General features: G+C 39.9%; 1 protein-coding gene across 1 annotated transcript in view; it reads right to left on the reverse strand.

Moving 5' to 3' along the window:
- Positions 1–2,640: 2,640 nt before the first annotated feature.
- Positions 2,641–23,758, reverse strand: part of smyd3 (SET and MYND domain containing 3) — an 85,146-nt gene continuing 64,028 nt past the window's right edge. Inside the window, exons 7-12 of the mRNA XM_042507679.1 lie at positions 20,110–20,212; positions 19,449–19,559; positions 16,858–16,945; positions 16,491–16,665; positions 4,250–4,358; positions 2,641–2,790 (exon numbers count right to left, since the gene is read on the reverse strand). Coding sequence (XP_042363613.1) covers positions 2,674–2,790; positions 4,250–4,358; positions 16,491–16,665; positions 16,858–16,945; positions 19,449–19,559; positions 20,110–20,212 — 703 coding nt within the window. The 3' untranslated portion in view covers positions 2,641–2,673. The remainder of the gene's footprint in view (positions 2,791–4,249; positions 4,359–16,490; positions 16,666–16,857; positions 16,946–19,448; positions 19,560–20,109; positions 20,213–23,758) is intronic.

Below are 23,758 nucleotides of genomic sequence, written 5' to 3' on the forward strand. Positions count from 1 at the left end.
AAGTAGTGGACTGACCAACTGACAGACAGACAGACAAACATCCCTAACACCATGCTGCTAACATGGCTGCAAACACTACAAAAGAACCAAAAACGTTCAGCTTTTACAGTCAACATGTCTAAAGATCCTGCTCTGATTATGGTGAAGCCCGATCAAAGATGAAAGAAAGATGGAGCAGCGTTGAGGACATGGTAAAGATCTGAGGTTAACATGGAGACAATATTTTGTCTCGCCTGTTCATTCTAAGATGAGACTATGAATATCAGGTAATATCCATCTACTCCTTATCATTGAACACTGAAACACAGGAAGCAAAACCGGAGATAAAATCGACCATCTCTGGTTGTTGCTGAAATTGAAACAGCAGCATCTCTTTGTATAGTGAACACCCAGCTGAGAGGGGAGCCGAAAAAGTCTGTCAACCAGTGATTTTAACCTTTTAAAGGCTCGATTTGCAATTAATGAAGCGACGTGGTGCATAAAATTTAACAATCTGACCTACAGATTCAAAAAATACTTTATAAAAGATTACATTTTGCTGTAATCACATGTAAATCCTTTTATTTTGTGATCTTGCAATCAATTTGGTAGTGAATCAGGTTCAACTTGTGTCTGGACTTTTGGTGGTGGATTTACATTTGGATTACAGATTGTGTAATTTAGTAAAGGCACAATGTGTGCGGACCGGGAGGACAGGAAGATACAGAGGGAGGGAGAGATAACAGCAGGGAGAGAGTAAAGAGAACACAGAGGTGAGGTGGTGAAGAGGTAGACCCACACACAGAGGGAGTGTCTCCAAAATGAGAGTGAAAATTGAAAATGGGGGAGAGCAAATGGCAGGAGGGTGAGTGAATGAAAATTGGTTAAAACCACTCTATGTTCTCCTCGTGATTGGCTCAGGTTGCCTGCAAAGACACGCAGCGAAAGAGAGGGATGCCGACAAAAAGTGAATTTAATTTGAAAGCCTTTGGGGGACAGAGAGGGACAGAAAATGGGGGTGAGAATCAGTGAGTGACAGAAAAGGAGAGACAGAGGGTTATGGTTAAGCGATAGTAAATCTAATTTGATGACCGTTAAGAGGTAAGGGAGGAGAAAGGAAGAGGGTGAGAGAGGGAGAGAAAAAGAACCAATGAAGTGAGTAACGGAGGAAGGAAGAGCAGTATTGTACAGCAGGACAGACTCTTCCACACACCATTCAGTTCACTGGTTTCATTACTGCACGTCTCCATTCAATCTTCACATTCATTTCATTTAATCTGTTCGTGTTACAATTAATAAAAGCCTTCTCTCTTTTCTTCCACACATATCTGGACTTGTCGTTGCGACTGGTGGTTGTATGCCTCTCCCAACAAGTCAAGTTGGAGTTCACATCCATGTCTGTCCAGACTAATGTAATGTATGTAGTGAGGAGGAATTTAATGAAAGGTTTTATTGTTAGCGTGTTTTTTTTTCGAAATGGAAATTATAACTATTGACATGCATGATTCCTGTGAAAAAATTCCTGTGAGAAACACGCTGTTTTCACTTAGAAACGATTTCTACAGGGAAGTACAGAGGATTGATATAGAGCTTCATCACAGGGTGCAATGACAATCACCTGAAGCTCAATATCAGCAAAAGAAATTGTGTTGAACTACCAGAGGAGCAGAAAAGAAAACAAGGTTGTATACATGGCAGTAGACAATGCTTCAGACATAGGCGTTGCTACAAAGAAGCTTCAATTCAAAATGTGGATATACGCCTTCAACCCTGCAGCACAGATCTATACAATGAGCACAGTTTCAAGGTGCACATCCAAAGAGGTATCTGACCAAATTTCTTCCCTTCTGTTCCTGAGTTTTGACAATGAATAATGAACAGAAAAATGTTTATGTAGAACATTATGATTGTCAAAGTGAAGATGACTTTTGATCTTTGGATATAAAATGTCAGTGTTTGCCATAATTAGCGTATTGATTCTTAAGATATGGCCAAAAAAATATTTTATGTGGTCACAATGAGCTTTGACAAACAAATTCTAATAATTTTAAGTCAAATGAGTCCAAGTTGACATTGTACCAAATTTTAAAACATTTCCTTAAGGCGTTCTCAAGATATTGGGTTCACAAGAATGAGATGGACACAAGGTCACAATGACCTTCGACCACCAAAATCTTATAAGTTCATTCTTGAGTCTAAATTCATGTTTGTGCCAAATTAAAGACATTTTTAGCAGAAAGTCACAACAACTACCATGACATTTACCACAACACATGCAAGTCCTCCTCAGGATGACTTTCTGTGACTTCTGTGATTCCTTAACTTTCATTTTTCGCTCCCATCAGATTGAAATTTTAATTTGTTAAATATTTCGGTTTGTGACAAAATACCTGCAAAACTGATGACATTCCCATCAGCCTCAGCTATACTCTCTGTTCATTGCTAATCACCAAATACTCGCAAGTAAAGCCTAGCAGAGCCACTTGCATGGCTGTATACATTTGTCCTGTTAAATTGTGTATTACATACCTCAACTTATTTCATTCAGTGTTTACTAAAGGAGAAATTAGGCTAAAAGCATTTTTTTCTGGAAAAATTCCTGATAAACCAAACAACATGTAGACTGTAAGAAATGAGTCTACTAAGATACATGTACAAGAGTCCAGTAGCAGCTTTCTTTTATGTGACTTTGTCTCAGTGACAGATAAATGATTTCTGATTCATCTCAGAGCGACATTCCTCCATCTTCATCAATAGATCGGTGGTCATGGGGTGATCGTCACCATGGGTGAACTTTATTATCTGATAGGCCTGGGAAAAGAGAAATGAACATGAGTAAAAACAACAGGCAGTTATCCTAGTTAACAAATGTCACAATAAAAACCACTACACCCCAGTCCCAGATTGTATTTTAACCGCAAAATTAGCTTAAAATTATACTGTTATGACAACTTATTAAAATATAGGCAAGATATTCACAAAAACCTACCATAAATTCCATGCTCAGATTGTGACTTGTACTGTTTGTACTTTATCACCTCTGTATCAGTTCAGTACAGCGAGTTTTTCACAAGGGACTTAAAGAAATATGATTCACTGAAGCAACACATATAATCATGAAACACAACAGAGACAAAAAGACAAATGACCACAGCAGTGGACTCTTGTGTGTAGAACTATATCAAAAACTGAGAAATGGAAGTCAGTAAAAAAACATAACTGCAGTTCACTAAGGTGAGGCTCACACCGTGCGCTGCTGGTGAAAGAGCCTACCGGAAAATTGCGTTTGATACTCTGGGTGCAGTTGTTGATCAACTCTAGGGTTGAAAAAAAAAAAAAAAAAGAAACACAAGGTGCCTGGAACAAAGACTTGAAATTGAAGTGCTAAAGTTAAGCTGAATGAAACTGAAGCCAAGCAGAAGGAGATCTGCTTAAAAGCTTTCATTACTACAAGAAGATAAATAAGGACCTTACATTTTTCCTCTGGGAAAAAAAAAAGTTTCAGAAGAAGGTCAATGGCACTGGCATCTGGCAAATTAGCTGGTTATCTTCACACAAAAACCAGATGGATGCCCATTGATCTAATGGCTCATAATTCCAAAATCCCAACAGTCTAGAAGGAGTGGGATTGGCTGGGTTAAGAAAGGAATATCAGGATACGCCAATCAGAGGCAGAGTAGAGCAAGTCATGTCTTAAACAAAGTAGGAACAAAAAAACATTGTGGTTGGGCTGGCTGATTAGAGGCCATGAATCTTGAAATTACAGAAAGAGTGTGTATTTTTGGAACAATGTGACATTTTTTGGGCTGTTGAGTTTTGAACAGTGGGCCGTCAGATCAATGGTGCGGCACCAACAACCTTGTGATGCCCATTGCACTTATTAAACTCTGGAACAAACTGGATCGTTCAAAAATTCAAAGTGCTGTTAAAAAGTAAAGTGATGAAGATATTTTCAATATAGCGTCCGGTAAAACTGATAGCAGTTTTTTTAGGAAGGCCTTTTCTTAAAGTCAAATGCGTTTTTTTTAATCCCCCGATCCACAGAAGTACATTGCAGAGTTTCTGTGGTGGCACTCTCGTCTGCTGTGTAGGCAATACACTGATAAGTACCTCAAACAATTCTACTTCAAAATAATCCAAATTATACCTTTGATTTGTTAAGTGAAATGCTAAAAATGACAAGAATGATGGAAATAACTATTAGAATAAGACAACTGCTCTGTGTTTTATCTATAGCAATTTCTGCTTGTCAGTATTTGATCCGTCACACCTGTTTGAATGTGTCCAGAGCTTCTTCAATATGTTCCAGGTAATGTTGCAGCTTTCCGACTCTCACCAGCTGGATCCCATGGACCGGATGGGGATCAGTGTAGTACTGTCTTTAGAAACGAAAGAGAAAGATAGAGAGATATGGGTTAAGGATAACGTCTGGAGGGCTTCAAATCAGTGTGGCTGTCCCCCTGTGCTCTCTGTCAAAAAAAGCTGCTAAGTACTCTTAGTAAATTGCTATTTTTTAAGTGCATAGAGGAGCCGTAAATACATCATTGTACCTGAAAAATGTTCTTTAAATCAAAGAGACCTATAAATCATAAACTACTGTATCACATCAGGGTGTCTTCACAGTTAAGTGGCTTCAGTGCATCATTCCTACATCCATCTATTTTTTGTCTGCTACTGGTCATGCACTGGTCATGGGGTATCAACAGGCTGAGCCAGGTTGCCCAGACATCCTTTCCTCCAGTCCCGTTTCCCAGCTTCTCCTGGAACATCTATTATGATTCAATGCCAAAAATGCAGAAACAGCTCTTCCTCTGGATACACACCACTGGACACACACCTAATGGTTTCCATCAATAGTCTTGTCACCCCATATTCCCATAGTGCCCCTCACAAAACACTCAGAGTGAAACGATAAAAAAACATGTAGGCTGGATGGCCAAACTCCCATCATCCCTCCAGTATCCTCACAGGAGTCAACAGCTGGTCCCATATTGCATGACAAGGATGGATGCGACACAACTGAATCTTATTACACGAATCTGAGCTTCAACAATCGTCCTCAATCTCCTGTCTAGCACTTTGGCATCAGCTTTCCCAAGGAAGCTGAGAAAAGTGATGCCACCATAATTGGATCACACTCTCTGGTCTCATTTTGTAAAAGATGAAAACCACCACAGGCACCGTCCTTGAACTCCACATGACATGAACATGTTGAGATTTTAAACCATTTCTATGCAGCTATAAAAATCCAGTCAAAGCAAGGCATTCATCGTATGATGGAGTTCAATCAAGTCCACTTCTAAATGGAAGTGTCATGAGAAAATGATTAAATATGAAAGTATGTGAATTTCATCATGAATAATAATAATAATTTTATGTAGGTGTATAATTCATCCATGGGAATTGTTTGGTATTTTGTATGGCCTCATGTCAGGTTCATAAAAGACAGTGAAGTACGCCAATTTGTGAAGAGTTGCCCACTCCATTTCGGTGTCCACTATAACCGGAATGGCTGAGCTCTGCAGCTGGCACGTGATCTGCAGTGCCAATAATTTCTGCATTTGGTGTATTTTTCAAATGACCTAATGTATGATATAAATGATTTGATTCTTGTAATTTATAAAATATGCATCCCTAGCTTACTTATTCCACATATTTATCAGATGTGTCTAAAGAGAGCAGGAGAGATGAGCAGATACACACACGAGCAGAGGAGCACGTCTCCATTTCAGATGTCTGAATGTATCTGTATGTCTTTTACGCATTTGTGTGTCAGAGTTTCCACTTTATTGACTGTTTCATTGCTATTTGGTTGCTAAGGAAACAGCTTTGTCCCTGTTAACCTCCAAACAGCAACAACGTTAACAAACATTCCAACAAAAAACACAAAATGGACCCATTTTTAATGTTTATGTTGTCAGTCTTTAAACAGTCTATATCCATTTTTTGGCACCCTGGCTCTTTTATTTAATTTCTTCCATTCCAGTTTCACTACTTTAACAATCAGACAGACTGACAAGCAGATATATTACTGCCCATATTCCCCAGATAAATGCACAAAACAAACATGTGGAAAGACAGTCACACAAATGTATTCTGCACAACAGTTGCTCCTGGATTTTGTGAGCTGGTGCAGGCATAAATGCCTGATTTTACAGCAGCTTTTCTTATAAATTAAGATACAAGTTGCTTCTTTTTTTGCAATTAAAGTGAAAGTGGGGCAAGTGAAGATCACACAAATAGTTGTGATGCTGCCACAGGTCCAGCGCTTATCATTATTAACATTCAGTGTTTCCCTCCACACAGTGCAGATCGTCTCTGCGAGCCACTCTCCTTCTCTGCCCAGTCAGCACAAGCTAACGCAGCTCAACATGATCTCATCCCTTCATCTTTTCCTATGGAGCTAAAGCCCCACAGCAGCAGTCAACATCTCACACTAAGCTGCTAATATCACATTGACATCTAAGTGACTGCACCTTGTTGTTTACGTATTAATAGCTGTTGGGTAACTTTTGCCTTGTGATGCTAACAGTTATCCTTGTTCCTGTGTGTGAGTGTGACTCTGTCCCAGGCACAAAGCTCTGGTCCCACAGCAGAAGTCTCATGATAAACAAGAGAAAGTTTTCAATACGTACATTTGCGGTAAAGTTAGGGTGACTGGACAAAACTGTATGCAGTCATGCAGAATTCACAGGGATTGGTTGAATTTGTATTCATATTTGCAATTGAAACATAACAAAATCCTTAAAGGGACTGATATTCATACTCATACCACTTGTATCACATGCACTGCATGTGTAAGTATGCAAAAATACAAAGACAAAACAAAAAGGTGCACACTATCCTTGCAGTGCCTATTTTTCCCCAGAAGCTGATCATCTAGACACATAAAAAGATACAGAGAGAGCAAGTGGTGCTTTTGATAAGTGATGTGTATCCATGGTGACAGAGACATAATTCTGATCAGTCTGATTAGTGATTTTGACACCATGACTCCCACAACCCAGACACACACACACACACACACACACACACACACACACACACACACACACACACACAAACATTTCTATCTAATGTCTTTAATAAATTTAGCCAGTGTGAAATCCGTTCATCTAAAATGCATATAATTATCTGACAACTGAATTTGTATCCATTTGTAGCCACACATGCATGCAAACGGATACACATTAATGTTTAATGATACACTCTAATGCTTAATGACCTTTTTCTGCGTATAGCAGAAAGCCACATAAGTGTAAAAACAAACATGCTTTAAAGAGACAGTTCACACACGATGAGCTGGGACATTTTTTCTAAGATAAATACACACCAGGGACTTTAAGGAAGCAGCTTTGTTGTTGGTAAACATTGGAGTTCTCAAAACACTCATTTACCTGACTACGTTGTCATTTATCCTCTTTTCTTCTTCATCCCTCTCCTCTAATCTCTCCTTCCTTTTCCTATTTCACATCTCCTTTGCTCTGCTCCTACCTGTTTATGTTTGTGCTTTGTGCCCCACTAGCTGCAGGGATTAAAGTCGGTGACGTCGGTCGGTCGCTTACTTCTCTCATCTACTGCACCCCATTTATTGCTCTCCTCCACTCTTCCTCTGCTGCCCTCTTAAGTCCTCTGTTGCCTGTTCCTGTTTTTTCTTGATTGCACACACAAAATGTTTTTTAAATCTTATATAAGGCAGCATTTCAATGCTCCCTGACAAAGCACATTCAGACACAGTTTTAGATTACTAGTCTGTGGTTCATTCTCAAACTCTTGCACTCACTCATACAAACACATAAAGCTGTAAGTAAACACAGACAAATGAATACATGAATGCACAGCAGCAATAATGTATGAGCATGTATGCACACAAAGATAAGGTCAATGTAAACCCATTTCACCCTCTCTAAAATGATGCATTTTCCAGATTCTTTCCAGAGTAAACACACCACAAGACGTTTCAATGTTCTCCTATAAACTGCATTGCATCGGCTATAAACAGAGCAATAATCTTAATTATTTAATCATAATCTTTATGACACTAAAAGTTTTTCACTCTTGACAACAAGGGGAATCTCTTTTCTGACGTAAGTGAAATTTAAGGTTGATTAACCACTGATAGCCGTCACAGACAGAGCAAAACCCTTTGGGCAAAGCAGCAAACACTGCAGCGCAACTGTCATTGATGGTTGATTTAGTTAGTAGTTGTGTAAGTAAATAATCTCCTTCCTGTATTGCTATTTTATTGCAGCAGAAAGTGACTGTGCTATTGATCAACAAAAACCTGGTCTTAAGTCAGAATGATTCATATCCCTGCTATTTAAAGGGTGCATTATTCAGATAGTAAGATGTGCCAACATAAGCAGGTTCACAACGTGAGAACACTCTGCTTGTTACACACTCAGGGACATGCAGATGGGTTGCTACACGGGATGTCCCAATCTGATCTCGTACATCGGATCGGGGGCTGATCAAGGCAGCTTTTGACTGATAGGGATTGGGAATATATTTTGTTTTATGCCAACTGTCTCACTGATGTTTTTACTTCCATGCAGAGCAACATGGAGCACAGCCTATGTCACCTTGGCTCCACTAAGCTGTCTGTCTCTCCTCCTTGCTGAACTTAAGAGCAGCAACTAACCCCAGCCCACCGTGAAACACTACCATAAACAAAAAAAGTAGCATGAGCCTGTTTATTTACCAAAGTTATAAGCACTTGTTTCATTTCAGATCAGTGTGAGAGTCTTGTGATTTGCTTCCAGCTACTGCACATGGTGTTTCTCCGCCCCGCTCGGAGGAGAGACAGGTGGTTGGCAGAGCTGACAACAACCTCACTTACCACTGCAAGTACACGTGCTCTGCAAAAAGCCAACATGGCTAATTTATTACTTATGGGTAATCTGCCCAAAAAAAGATGACAAAAATAACCACTCAACAGAATACAGATAATTGAGATTACTGAGACACAGGCTGCACCAGCAACAAACACTGGACTCTTAAAGGGAATATTCTCTTGAAACAATGAGGAGGCCTACAAGATTAAAGGGAGGGTTTGTCATTTTATACTTTATTTTGCAAAATAAATAATAATCATAATCCAATAAAAAGGAACAGTTTGGACGCAGGTATTTTTTAAATAACTTCATCTCCTTCTTAAAGTGTGCACTGTGCAGGTGTATTATCTAGGAAAACAAAAGTGTCAGATAGGGACTCAGTACTAGCAGATATTGAATATTAAATGACTCAGATCGGGGGCTGAAAAAACCTGATTTGGACATCCCCTGTTGCTAGTGGGTGAAAAAAATACCTTATTAATGAGAAGAATATAAGTTATGTTCTCTAAAATGCAAAGCAGAGCTGTAGAGCTGCTGTCCACTGTTGCTCTCCAGCAGACTCCCCATCAGGAGAGACGCTGTGTGCATTTACAAAGAGCAGCATCATTTAATCGATTTTTGTTTATAAGATAAAAGTTTTGTTCTGTTTCCATGGTTAAGTTTATAATTGTAGTTTTTTAGTTTGGCTGCTTAAATGTCCCATGATATCTGCTGCAGTGACATCACTGCTAATACTTTATCACTCAGCAGAAAAAATGGCACTTCTCCAATTTGCTGAATCCTTCATGAGTGCCAGTTGTAGGCACACCTGGCTTTTAAAGAGAATGAGAGATGACACTCTAATTGAATAAATTCATGTTACATCCCAAACCTAAGATGATTTAAAGGACTAAATACAACCTTTTCTGCCCCTTTATCCCTCATTTAACTAGTAAAGTGGAGTGGGAACGCCCTAAATGCACTTATGCCATGCACATTATACCATATGTTATAGATAATTTAAAAAGAGCCAAAAAGCTTCTTTAAAAATGTTCCACCAGAGTTTTCTCTCACAAAGCTAAAACCCTATTTGTGCATATCCTCAAGCCTAACGAAGCTACTAACTGACAAGCCTACTAATTACAGAGGTGGTCCTCGATCCTGTGGTTAGAATTGAATCATTAAATAAGAAGTTCAAAGATTAAACCAACAACATTAGTCCTCCATGACTAACAGCAAGTTACAACATTGATTTAATTACAAAGCCAGTGATTCAAGCTGCCACGACATGCAAACACACACATCAACACCAAACTCCAATTATATTTCCTCTTTGCATAGAACCACACAGCAATTAAAATAATTTCATTAACTGTCTCCTGAATTCTCCGCTCCTTTATTTCCCCCAGGGAGGGTAAACTGAAGAGAAATATGGTCTTGCTGTATGCAGCTAGTTAGAAAGCCATAGCTCTCGGCTAGGAGTAAGAGAAGGGGCAAGAAGGAGAAATTAATAGTTGCGTAAAAGTGTAGCATTTCCAGGCAAATGCAGTGGAACTAATGAGGCTCTTGTTTGGAACAAAAGATCCACTGCCTGCTGTTGGTGAGAGGGAAACATGGATTATCTCACTAAGGAGAAAACTCGAAGGGGAACAAAAACATGGAGAAAAGATTAGCTGCGTGTATTCTCCTTAATGGTATTTTGTTTTCTGTCCAATGCAACAGTAATTTCAGTCCTATATTTCCACAGTTTGGAAAACTCCGCACCCCCATGCCACTGTGACTGCTAAAACCACACCACAGTAATGTACAACAGTGGCCCTCAAACACTAACGTAAGCTTGCATGTATAGTGGAAACCTGTCGGTCCTTGTCAAAGGAATTACTATAAACGGATGATTATTATCACCAATTTTTTTTTCTTTTTCTTTATTTCTCACGCAGACTACCACATTTTTGTATTTATTTAATAAATACAGTATATGAAGTCATGAAGCAAAAGCTTCACTGTGTACTGAATTCTATTGACTGCTTCAAAATACAGCACCGCTGCAGTCATTACGTGACTGGGACTTATTAATCCATCTGACCACAAGGCAGCTTCAACGACAGGTGCTTACCCTGTGCACATTTATTTTGTCTCTATCACTTGCACTTGCTACCTCTTTGATTTTGAAATCCAAACATAAGCAGATAGCCTGTAAAAAGACCCCAAATTTCACTTAAAGAATCACATACACTTTCATTGTTCATCAGTTTTTGGTTTTTCCAGAGCTGTTCATGAGTTATTTTGTGACATGTCAGTAAATATTATTTCATACCCCTTCTTTTTATTCAATCAATTACTCAATTAATTTATTATCAATTACTTGTCTTCTACGTTGGTCTGCAATTTACTTGAAATACTCTTGTCTTCATCAGAGAATAGAAGAACAATGTTGTTTCTCACATTCTACCATCAACAGATCCATACTGATCAGGAGTGACAGCGTGGGTGCACTTCACTGCTCCTCTGAGGCCACAGTCAATGCAGAAATCCTATGCAACAGATTTTGTTCTATAAAACTGCTGAATTGATGCAAGTCGGTGCATCTAAAGAGAGGAAGCCTTTGCTCATTTATTCAGAAGGACTAACCTAAAATGAATGGAAGCTGTGCATTGCTGAAAGGTTTTAGCAGCTACTCTCCATTAGTGCTGCCCTGCAAATGTTGATGGGATGTAACATCTTTGGCTGGGCAGTAACCCACAGAAAAAAACAAAAATTAAAATGGCTGTTGTGAAAACACATACTCAAAGTTAACTTGCATTTGCAATTTTCCACACTTTTCTTAGGACATGTTGCTTTCCAGGCAAAGCACTCTGATAAATATATGTTTGGTATACTAACCACTGCCTGCAAAAATGCACTCACAAGATGTTGGTTGCTCCCTGAACCCCCCACAATACAGGAGTGGATAGATATAGTAAATTATATTTATCTTATGGAAAAGATTACTTTCTCACTTTGCCTTCAGAGGAGTATGTTCATTGGGCTCTGGACCATGTGGGTGAAATATGTAAAACTACGACCAGATTTTGTGGAATGTATTGGATAGTTCTAATATTTCATCTCAGGAAAAAAAACCTGAACAGCAAGGGAAACTCAACTATCTATATTAATGTATGTTCTCTACCATTTAGTGCTGTCCAGAAAAATTAAGAATTTCCAAAAAAAATGGCTGTTGTGGAGCTTTATATGTGCAAACCCTCACAGAATGCACTTCTTGAATTTTCATGAATACGTGTGTGCACGTCTGTAGCACTAAAATACAGTATGTGCAGCATGGAGACATTCAATAAGCCTGCAGCAGGTGTGCATTATTCGCACTCTGGTGCAGGGAAAACCCTCTCTATACATCAGAAGTGGAATAGAGAATCTGAAAAAAAAGACTGCAGAGAGAGTGAAAGAAGAAAGGAATAGAGAATGAGGGGCAGGACAGGAGAAAGAGAGAGATAGAGAACTCCTGCAGCTATCTTTCGTCTCTGCCATCTGAAGAGCCCAGAGGAAGATAGGAGATGAATATGGAAGATCTTCCTCCTACTCTCTCTCACTATTTTCTCCTGAACACTTTTCTCTCCTTCATGCTTTTTCTTTCATCCTCGTCTCCCCTCCTTGGCAAACTCATGCTCAGTGCATTCCTCTATTCCTCATCTTGTCCACTTCCCTCAGTTTATACCTCAGTGTTTCCTATTTCTCCATTTTACGCCACTTTTCTCCTCTGCCTTGTGATTCTGTCACTCACATCTTACTGCCTTACCTGCACTCCTCTCTCATTCTTCACCTGCTTACATCCCCTCTATCACTTCCATCCTCACCTTCTCTCGTTCTCTCCCTAAAACCCCCACAACCATGCCTCACTTTGGCTCCACCCCTGCTTCCTTGAGACACATTTTTCTCACTTTCTTTCACTTGACACCAATCTTTCCATCCCCGTCTCCTCATCACCATCTCTGTCTCTCTCTTTCTCTCTCTCCTCCGTGCCTGGTTATTTATTGATAGGCTGTATTATTGTTTTCTCCCCTGTGGATATGTTGCTGCCTATGTGAGAGAGTGAGAGAGAGAGAGCAGGTACAGCTGTGCCACTCAAGCTCTGCCCTTCACAAAAGATCAATTACCCTTACACGCACAAAAGTTGACAGGAATAATATTACGAGATGGAAAGAGAAAAACTCTGAAGAAAAGTGAGGTAAGGATGTGTGTGGGCTTGAGGATCACATCCAGAAGATCATTAAAACTGTTGATGCAATTTACTGTAATCTAACATGTAGATCAAACTAAAACTGAATTTGTTTATAAATTAGAATTATCTGTCTTCAGTCATTTCCGCCTTTACTGGGAAAAGAGACTTAAGCGATTTTTTTAGTCTACTAATTAAGAGTGCTCTTCGGGTCTTTCTTTCATCTACCTTTTGTTTCTATGTATTTTCTTGTTCTCGTTTGCTATGTACTTTGTTTGCTGCACACTATGTACTCAACTTTTCTCCTTTCTGTTTCTACATCTGCTCTCAGTGTAATGCCACCACTTTACAAAAAAAAATATTTCCCTCCTTTCTCTTTTCCTTTTTTGCCCTATCATAATCAAATCTTTTACTTTTAAGCACAAAATATTTTGGATCCTAACTTCCTCTAATTTAGGCAAACAAAATGATTGTGGTGATCAGTATCTAGAGATTTGGAGCCTGCTGTTGGCTAAAGAATAAAGCTCAACTTAGGTTAGATTTTTTACAGATTATAAATTGTATTTTTTTTCCCCAGGATATATAACAGGATTCCATAAAAATATGGAGGAAAATGTTTCACCTAATGGTAATTAATTAATTTATCACTATGTATTGTTGTCATTCCTGGTAACTGATTAAGCTCCTGCTGACAATTGCTCTACGTTAAGACAAATTTACATTGATTAACAGATTCCCCATGTGTAAATGTTTGAGCAACTCATCCAGGGAAACAGTCTTTGAGAGGCTTCCTCAAACTTACACGTGAATTTAATAAACCAGAAATCCCCATTGCAGAAGGAGACAAAAGCAAAGGTGTTAAAGGGATTAGGGCAGACTGAATAATTGTTATATCTGGGACACAAACCACATCTTTAACCGCCTGCAAAATGCAAGGTCGGGCACTGGATGCTCCTCTAGTGCTTACTCTGTGACAACTTTCAAGAACACCAAAGCAGGTTGTGCCTGAGGTTGCTAAGCACAGTATCATAGCCTAATAACAAGAAATCTTGAGAGCAGAGCTGATCTTCTTCCAGGATTTGTTAAGCCTAAAATATTGTTTATGGGACAGATTTAACGCACTAAAATGATAAACTTTTCCTCCACATTTATCATAAACATTTATTTACAAAAGAGGAGAGAGATATCTGCCGGTTGTGATTGGTTGTTCCTCATCACATGATATACAGTGCGCACTGCTGTATTCCAAAAGTTGAACTCTGTTTATCTCTCAAAACAGGCACATGGGAATGCTGGTCATGACAACGTCCTTCGCGTTCCACAAACACCTTTTGCCTTTTATATTGAAAGTAATGGATTTGAAAGCCCAAAATATGGGGCTTGTGTATGGGCCTATAACTAATGTGTCCAGGGTTTCCTGATTTCCATTCACTTTTGTTGCCACTCAGACCTCTTCATTAGCCCAGCCCACAACCCATTATTTTAGGCTAGCCTTGATGTTATAGTATAAATGTTGATCTACAGAGAGCTCTCTGCACCCTTGTTGTGAACCTGTCTGTCTCCACTGCACGGTGAATAAAAATTCAGCTGAACCAGCCACAGAACTGGAGCTGGAAGAATATTTTTCTTCAACACAAACAATGTAAACACACATCACTCTGATGCCTGTCTACAAAACATGATCCTGTATTTCTAAACCAACGCTGCTGAGCGTTATTCCCCCTCCACAGGGATAACAGAAGAAAATCCTTGTCTGCTTCATCAAGTCAAAGAGTCAAATCCAGTGCATTGTGAAATCTCCTCACTGTTGAGTCTTTCAACACTCCCTGCTTTCAGCACTCACTCTCCTGTTCAAACTCAAAAACAAACAAAGGATGCATTGCATGTTATCTCAACAGATCACTGAGATATACCAAGTTTTCCCACTAAAATAGCTGTGCACCTCCTGGATCTCTGCAAGTAATCTACCTGAGAATCTCCCCCGTCTTTCAGAGTGTTAAAAATGATGGAGTCTAAAATAACATAACGTGCCGTCTAGAAGCTTTGCGATGAGTATGAAGGCATCAGGACTGAGAAGCAGCTCAAATCTTTGATGTAATGTCTTTGAAGTAATAATCTACATTGGCAAAGACAGTTGTGCAACTCTGTCTTAACTAAGGAGTTGCACTTCAGATGCACTCTGGATGAGCTACTCTTGTCCTTTTCCTCACATTGCCATCCCTACTGAAATCAGGGAGGGAGATTCACTCAATCCAAGTGATGATCCAGATTTAAAGGCAGGGGAACTTTTTCCTCTTTAAAAGTATAACATGCAGAAAATGTTGGTTACTGTTTGTAAACATGGTCTCCAGTAAAAGTGAAAGTAAAAGCCAACACCAGACTCCCTATTGTTTGGCATTTTACCTTTCTATGCTTGTTTTTTTTTTGGCGCTGTGTCTCTTGGAGGCCTGCTGCTTATGGTTTAGCAGTTGGTCGCTACCTTTTTATCAAAGCTCCAACCTCGCCTGAGTGCTTTGGAGGTACATGACCATAAATGTCCCGAATGCACACACGCACACAAAAAGAAGATCATATGAAATTAAAGGCAGAGGGCAGAAAAATACACTGCCACTCACTTTTAGTGAGTGATGATAGAAGCTGTGTCCCAATTCAGGGTCTGCATCCTTCGGAGGACCCAGCCTACGCAGCCTTCGGAGGCGACTCCTTCGGAGGCACCTCCGAAGGCTGCATTAACGGTTGTTAATTGGGACAGTCTAGCCTTCGGAGGATTTCCTGGTTGCGTCACCAGATGTTCCCGCCCTTACCCCCACATCAGCTGAGAGGGGCGGGGGGGGGCACTAAAGCAAAGAAATTATTGTATTTTTAAAATTTACTTTTTATTTAAATTTTGCTGGAGGAGGAGGACAAGCGCCTCTGTTAGCATTACTAACGTCACGTATTATGAATGAAATTATGAGATTTTAATGTCCCTCTAAGTTTAACATATCTGGCGTTTGATTTTCAAATGAGTAAAAACCCACATTAAGTTAAATCAACGCTCCGATCTCCGCTCTGTGCCGCCATTATTTTTGAAGATCGCGGGCGCGCAAGGAATCTTGGGAAATGGAAGGCCGCGAAGGATAGTAGCGATGTGTCCTCCAAACAGAGGGAAAAGGAGGACGCATTTGTGGGCTGCGAAAGGAGGAGCCTTCGACTTGTGACCAAATGGGACAGCCTTCGCGCAGCGCTGTGACGTAATTGGCCTTCGAATGCAGCCTCCGAAGGATGCAGACCCTGAATTGGGACACAGCTAGAGAGGGAGGACTTCTATAAAGTCTATGAGTCTATACATTGATTTTTAGGAAAATCCTGCACAGTTTATCTTGAAATTTTCAAACAATCAAGCTGTCTTTAGGTGATACTTAGACAAACACACACACACACACACACACACACACACACACACACACATACACACATACACACACACACACAGAGTGACTAACCTGTACGCCTGAAGTGTTTTTTCCCCATATCCCAGAGCTTCCTCCCAGTGTCCCAGGTGAATGGAAGCGTCTACAGCCATGTCTGTCATTCGGAGTTTAAACACATTCTCATCAGGCACGGCAGCCCCGACAATCGATGACAGATGACTACAGCTCTTTAGTAGTGCTTGCCAGTCTGGAGGTTCCCTTAAGGAAAAACAACGTTTGGGGCAATGCCCCAAAAATGTGAAAATTAAAGGTGCACACTCATATACATAATTTGTATGAGATGCCTCAACTTATTAAATCATGATCCTACAATATAGGTGTGAATGATGACAGTGCTCAGTGTCCACTGACTGCAGTGGATCTCAAAGGTAAAGGATACCCGACTGCGCTTTAAGTCCTTCCAGTCTGGGTAGAGCCTCCTTCAGCTGGCACCATGTTGATTCTTCCCCCGACAGCATGAGTCCGTCCTAGGAAAGACAGTAGAGGGGCCACCTGAACACCCATACTGACCAAGTAGACATTAAGATCATAAACACATAAACTGAGACCAAGTCATGACCACGACCAGAGTGTATTAAGGCCATGACAAGTTGATTCATAATGTGCCCAAGTAAATTTGAAATAAAATCCTGAGTTCTCTCTGTCCAGCACCAATTGAAACTGTGGTTGACTCTGGTGAAAAGACTGAGACTTTCAAATATTGGTGCTGAGATCACAACAGATCACAAATATAACACTATGTACTTGTCTACATACACTTGGGTACACATAGCACTATTATGAGAAGTAGATATAGTGAGCATCGAAAACAGATAATAAATATGAAGGGAAAGAGTAAAGAGAATAGGCTGGTCTTAGGAAAATGAACCACTGACATCTGCCTTGATAGTATATGCTGGAAAATCTGGTTTGATGTGCTTTTGTTATGAAACACACACACACACACACACACACACACACACACACACACACACACACACACACACACAAACACACACACACACACACACATACACACACACACACAAACAACCAAAAACAAAAAAATAGCACCAAATCAACTCTATTTCCAGGGTTTGATGTCAACAGTCATCTGTTGTCATGACAACTTTGGGTCACAACCCAGCAACTTGCCGTCATCATCTGAAGATTAAAGAGAAAGAGTGGGAATGACACAAAGTGTGTGTGTGTTTGTAGAACAAAGGTGGGCCGAATAAAATGAATGCCATTGTCGCAGAGAATCAACTGAGTGCTCTCTCTTACCTTATCTCAAAACACACACACACACACACACACAAACGCACGCACGCACGCACTCACGAACGTACGCATGCACACACACACATCCTTAAATGCGGCTATATTGTGGTAGAGTTGTAAAATACATGGCATATGGAGAACAAAGCTAGAAATAGAAGTGAAGGCAGAGAGAGAGAGATGTGTGTGTGTGTGTGTGCGTGTGTGAGTGGGTGAAGAGGTGGAGCGTGACAGAGTGACGGAGAGAAGGAGGAGGACAGCGGGAGATAAAAGAGTGTGAAGGAGGGAAAAGGCAGAGAGGACAGGAAAGGGTACGCTGTTACACGTTATGCACAGATAGACAGCCAACAGCGGAAAAGCAGAAGTGTGTGTGTGTGTGTGTATGAGAGAGAGAGAGAGAGAGAGAGAGAGAGAGAGAGAGAGAGAGAGAGAGAGAGAGAAAGAGAGAGAGAGAAAGAGCGAGAGAGAGAGAAGGCTGTGTGTGTTTGAACTTCTGGTCTTGTGAAAACCACATTTTACACATTTCAAGCAAGAACAGTTTTTGCAGAGTTAAAAGATTAAGAACTGTGGGTTAGGTTTGGATTAAGGAAGAACTTTATACTTTAAAAAAGTGCATTGGGTGTGTGTGTGTGTGTGTGTGTGTGTGTGTGTGTGTGTGTGTGTGTGTGTGTGTGTGTGTGTGTGTGTGTGTGTGTGTGTGTGTGTGTTTGTGTTTGAGTGTTTGTGTGTAACCTGAGAATGGCCTCAAAGGCAACAATGGCTCCATTCACCTGCCTGACCAACCAATGATCCAATCAAAGGCTCAACGCTGGGCAGTCAGTTAGCACTTGTTGCCCTAGTTTTGCAGTGCGCCCTGAACTGTTGGCCCTCGTCAGCCCGACAGCTTTTTTGTGGCTGATTCAGAATGTTCAATCAGAGTTGGAGTCCGAATGGGACCACTTTTATTGGCATTTTAGCTCAGTGCTCGTGAAAAGAAATGGAAGTGAGCAGAGCAAACAAATGCCTAAAGTGTAGAGGGTGTGAGATCAAAACTAACGCAGAGCACTCGTCTTAGCTGACCGTCAGTTGTGATCTTTGTGGTGTGTTCAGGTGCAACTTTTTGGCTGAGCCTTCATCTCCAATAATACTTTCAAGTCATTTGGTGTGGCTGGGCCTTTAGTTGGATCATTGAAGGGAATGACATGCTTAGGGGTCCCACAAAAGCTTGATCAGATTTGGATTCGGGGGGGATTTGGGGTCAGGTTGACTCCTTGAGTTCTTTGTCGCGTTTCTCTGGCTTTTCCTGAATGGTTTTAATGGTGAGGCCAGACCACAGCCATCAGGGGATGCAGTTGCCATGAGGGGCTTACGTGGTCTGCAATGGTATTTGGGTTGGTAGAGCATGTGGTACCCACCTGCCTGGACATGAGGTTTCCCAGCAGAACATTGTAACAAGATGATCAATGTTACTTACTTTTACATGTACTGTTAGTGCCTTTAATGTTTTGGCTAATGTAAAGAGCTGCAGAATGGAAAGTGAGGTGGAATACCTGAGGAAATCTTTGATATTTTAAAATATATAACAGGGAACAAGAATACTGGTGGGACTCTTTGATTATAAACCTCTTAATCTGATAAATGTCTTACTCTAAATATAGCCCCCAGTTGGATCATTATGTGCATGAAAACACAACCATTTGGATAGTTTGTGTTTGGTGTTTATGTGTGTCGTACCATGTTTTGAGAGTCACAATATTGGCAGTGGCATGTAAAAAGGTACTGGTCCTCCAGCTGCCTCTGACGATCTTCCGTTATTGACAACGTCTCGATGTAACTTATGGTCAGCTGTAAACAGAGAGAACAGTTTAGATTGCGGTTTTGCTTTATTTGCCGTATAGATCAGTTAAATGCAGTTCAGTGTACGAAGATAAATAATTTGGAATCTAAATTGTGTACCAGAAAGAAACTGTAGGAGTGAAGTGTGTATGTATATTTGTGTGTCATTGTATAGTTGGGGTGGCGTGGTTAAATATGGAAAATGATGGAAGACACTGCCAAGTTAGGATGTGTCATCCTGCCTGTGCTGCAGTTATATTTATCTTGTGACAGTTTTGAGGATTACTTTAATAACTCTAAGTTTATTGTACTTTCATCAACATTTTTTATTACTTGATTGATTTGATTGATTTTATGTCCATGTAAAATATAGCTCTTTGTTTGTGATTATGCATCTTTCCTCAGGCATTGGCTCCAACAGTGAATAAAACACATTCTACAAATATTGCTCATAAAGAACTTGAACGTAGAGGCAACATCACAGTCAATAAAATCAGAGTCACATTCCATGTTGCTAATGCTGTGAAGATGCAGTGTGAGTATTTTTTCTTGCTCATACCTCCTCTTCAGCGTTGATATCCCGAACAGCTCTCAGCTGCAGTTTTGTTCCCACAAACACCATCACACAGTTTGGCCTACAGTCATGGTTTAGCAGAGATAAACTTGGAGAGAGCAAACAAGACGATGAGGTGCAGCAGGGAGGGAGCGCGCCAGATGGTGAGAGGAGGAATAGTGAAGGTAGCAGAGGAGAAGAGATAACGCAGTGAGGAGGGAAGGGGAGATAAATGAAGCAAAGACAAGAAGGAGAGACAAAAGAAAAAATGGGGTGAAAAGGGAAAGAGAGAATTGTAACTGTAATCAAAAATGTAGCTTTTAAACCATTTCTGGCAAATAAAAAGACAGAATGCACATGATAAAGGTTAAAAAACATACAGCTTGAGCCTAATCCTGCTGAGACACCAACTGCCACATGTCCAACCGTTTGGGGGTTTCTAAAGTCACTAAAACCAGTGTAGACTGGAGTGGTAATTTGTTCCAACATTATCATGAATGACACAGAATGATCACATCGTAGTTATATGACTCCACCAACCAGTCTAGTTGCAGTATACATCCACGTCGGTCCAGACTCATATATGTAGCCATGACAGTTAACAGTTGTTATAAACACGGATGTTGCTGCAAAAAAGCTTCAAATTGCAAAACATCAATGCTTCACACACATCTTCCTCCCGGCAGCACAGAGGTGCTGTACAATGAGCACAGTTTTTAAGGTGGGCACCCAGGATTCAAGTCATCAATTGAGTATCTGCCAAAATGTCTCCCTATCTGTTTCTAAGTGACCGTGAGTAATGGCTACAAAGGTGTTTTGCAGAATAATATGATGTCACAGTGAAGTTGACCTTTGACTTTTTGGTTACAACATGTCAGCACTTAACCATTATATTCTATTTGACATTTGTGTGAAATTTAGTCAAAAGTAGTGCATGAATTCTTCATTTATGGCCAAAAATATTTTTGTGAGGTCAAAATCGAAGCAGTTCATTGGTAAAGGTTTGTGCCAAATTTGAAGAAATACCCTCAAGGCGTTCTTTAGATATCGCACTCAGGAGAATGAGTTGGACATGGTCATTGTTACCTTGACCTTTGACCAAGTGAACGTTTGTGCCAAATTAGAAGAAATTCTCTTCATTAAATACATGCAAGGTAACAGCAAACTTGATAATCAACCACCAGAATTTAGCAGAGTACAAGTCGCCATTTGTGCCAAATTTGACAAAATTCAATCATTCAATTCAAGGCAATGCTGAGATATCATGTTAATGAGAATAAGAGGGATGTGAGGTCACACTGACCTTGACCTTTGACTTTTGACCACCACCAAAATCTCTGAGTTGAAGAGGACCTTTGTGCCAATTTGCCAAGAAATTACCTCAAGGCGTTCTTGAGTTGTTGGTTTCAGGAGAGTGGAACACATGGACTGACAAAAATACATGTGGAGCGACATTTCTCCCTCATAGTTAGACAACTGTGGGATATCAGGGTGCTGTTAGGAGGGTTTAATATCAACTGGCAGCATGACTTCTCAAAATGAGAATCCTGCACCTGTAAGTTGAGACTGAATAAACCTGAGACAGAAAGTCACACACACGGACACACACAAACAGAGATAACTCCCTGCACAGTATGACAAAATGAGTACTCTGCTTCTGTCATAACAATTGTCATTCTTCATTTCTTTCTGTTGCTCTATCGGCCTCTCTCTTTCTCTCTTTCAGACACATATGCACAAATAAATCAGGAAGCTATGGGTACTCCACTTCTGTCACAACAAAGACTGATTTCCAAAATTTAAAATAGAAACAACAAAGCCTCCTACTCATCCACATGCATACATGCATACTGACTGACAGTGATTGGATCATTACATCTATGCCAAATATTGTGTTTTTGCAATGAACAAACAAAGTTTTTTTTTTTTTTTTTTTTTTAATTTACTTAGGTTAAAATTACCAGTCTGACCTTAGTAAGTTTTAATAAATTCATAATGACACAGGACTTTGAGACTATATTAGAAAAATATGTGTGATGATATGTCTCTCCCGGCATCATGATGCCATAAGAAATTTGTTGAGGAAGGATGTACTGCAGCACTAGTAGGAATCATCTATCTGTAAAGGAGATTTAACAGGAGAGAGGCGGGATTCATCAGGCCCTGTTTATGGCTAAAATATTTATATGCCTGCTGACACAAATTGACATGACAAATAGTAATACATCTAAACTGTATAATTTTCAGTGAATCACCTGAATGGCTTATAGTGCTGTAGAACACACATGCACCAGGTAGACTAAATATTTGAAACCCTCTAAAGTTTAACAGCACCACAGCCTGCACAATGAGCATACAGTTGAAACAACACCTGTGGCCATTATGACCTTTATAAAAGAGGGATTTATTGTAGTACTGTTGTATTACACTGTATTGGTTTTATCTAGGTGTATCTAATAAACTGGCAATTGAGCTTATTTTTCTTATAAGTGTTATCTCACAATGTACAGACTGACAGACTTAAACTGACAGACTTAAAAAGCATCTGTGTGTGTGTGTATGTCTTACCCATGCTGAGACTGTAATTTTTCTAAATGTTGTGAATTTAAAAATATATATATATATATATATATATGTGTGTGTGTATGTGTGTGTGTGTGTGTGTGTATGTTTTAATAAAGGTATTTTAAAACCTCCTTGACTCATAAAAAGATAGTTACTGTCACTGCACACATGGCTGGGAAAAAATACTGAAGAGGTTTGTCTGTTTTTATGTCCCCTTCCATTACTGCTGTTCTCGTTTATCATATTCACAGAGCAAAACAATGGGTTCAAGAGATAAAGACCGTGTGTGCATATTTGTGTGTGTGTGTGTGTGTGTGTGTGTGTTGAGCCTTTGTAAAACCATCAGTAACCCCCTGGCTTTGTTGTAGAGTGGAGAAGTTGCGAGTTGAATATCAACGAGAAATCAAGCCCTCCAAACAATGCTTTTATCTGATGTAGAGCGGCTCATTAGCATACTAATTAGATTAATTAACTAAACCACAGCTCACATTAACAATAGCTGCTCACACTGACTGAAACTAACTGTTGCTGAACATAACAATGTTGAGAGCCAAATATCGTACAAGTAAACAGTTGTGGGCCAATCAATATCTAACAAAAGAAAGGGCTAAATAATTTCTTCTCTTTCTTACTCCTTCCTGTATCTTAATTTTTCAGAAAGAGATTCTCTGTGTGTCTTTGTTGTACAGAAGTGGTTTACTGCTGCATTAATGTAGCAGGCATCAATTAAATTGTACTACAAATATAAACTTAATGTAACATTTTTACATGATACTGTACAAAAATGACAGAACTTAAAAGGTACCTACGCTGATGTTGAGGTTCATACTTGTATTCTGAGCTTTTATTATAGGTTTATAATACTAGGTTATAATAGGTTTACACACTTCAATGTTCATAAACACTTTATTTTCTTCATACTGTCTGTGCTAAAACACCTGTATTTACCTCCTGTCTGTCTTTCGTTACGCCCCACTCCTGAAAGGTCTGCTCTGATTGGTCAGCATTTCCGGTTACTCTGTACCTAGGAGTCTCTGCACTGCCACTGCAGCCAGTGAACGACTATAATGGAGAATAGTGGCACTTTCTA

The sequence above is a fragment of the Plectropomus leopardus genome, chromosome 1, assembly GCF_008729295.1.
Source record: "Plectropomus leopardus isolate mb chromosome 1, YSFRI_Pleo_2.0, whole genome shotgun sequence".
Classification (NCBI taxonomy): Eukaryota; Metazoa; Chordata; class Actinopteri; order Perciformes; family Serranidae; genus Plectropomus; species Plectropomus leopardus.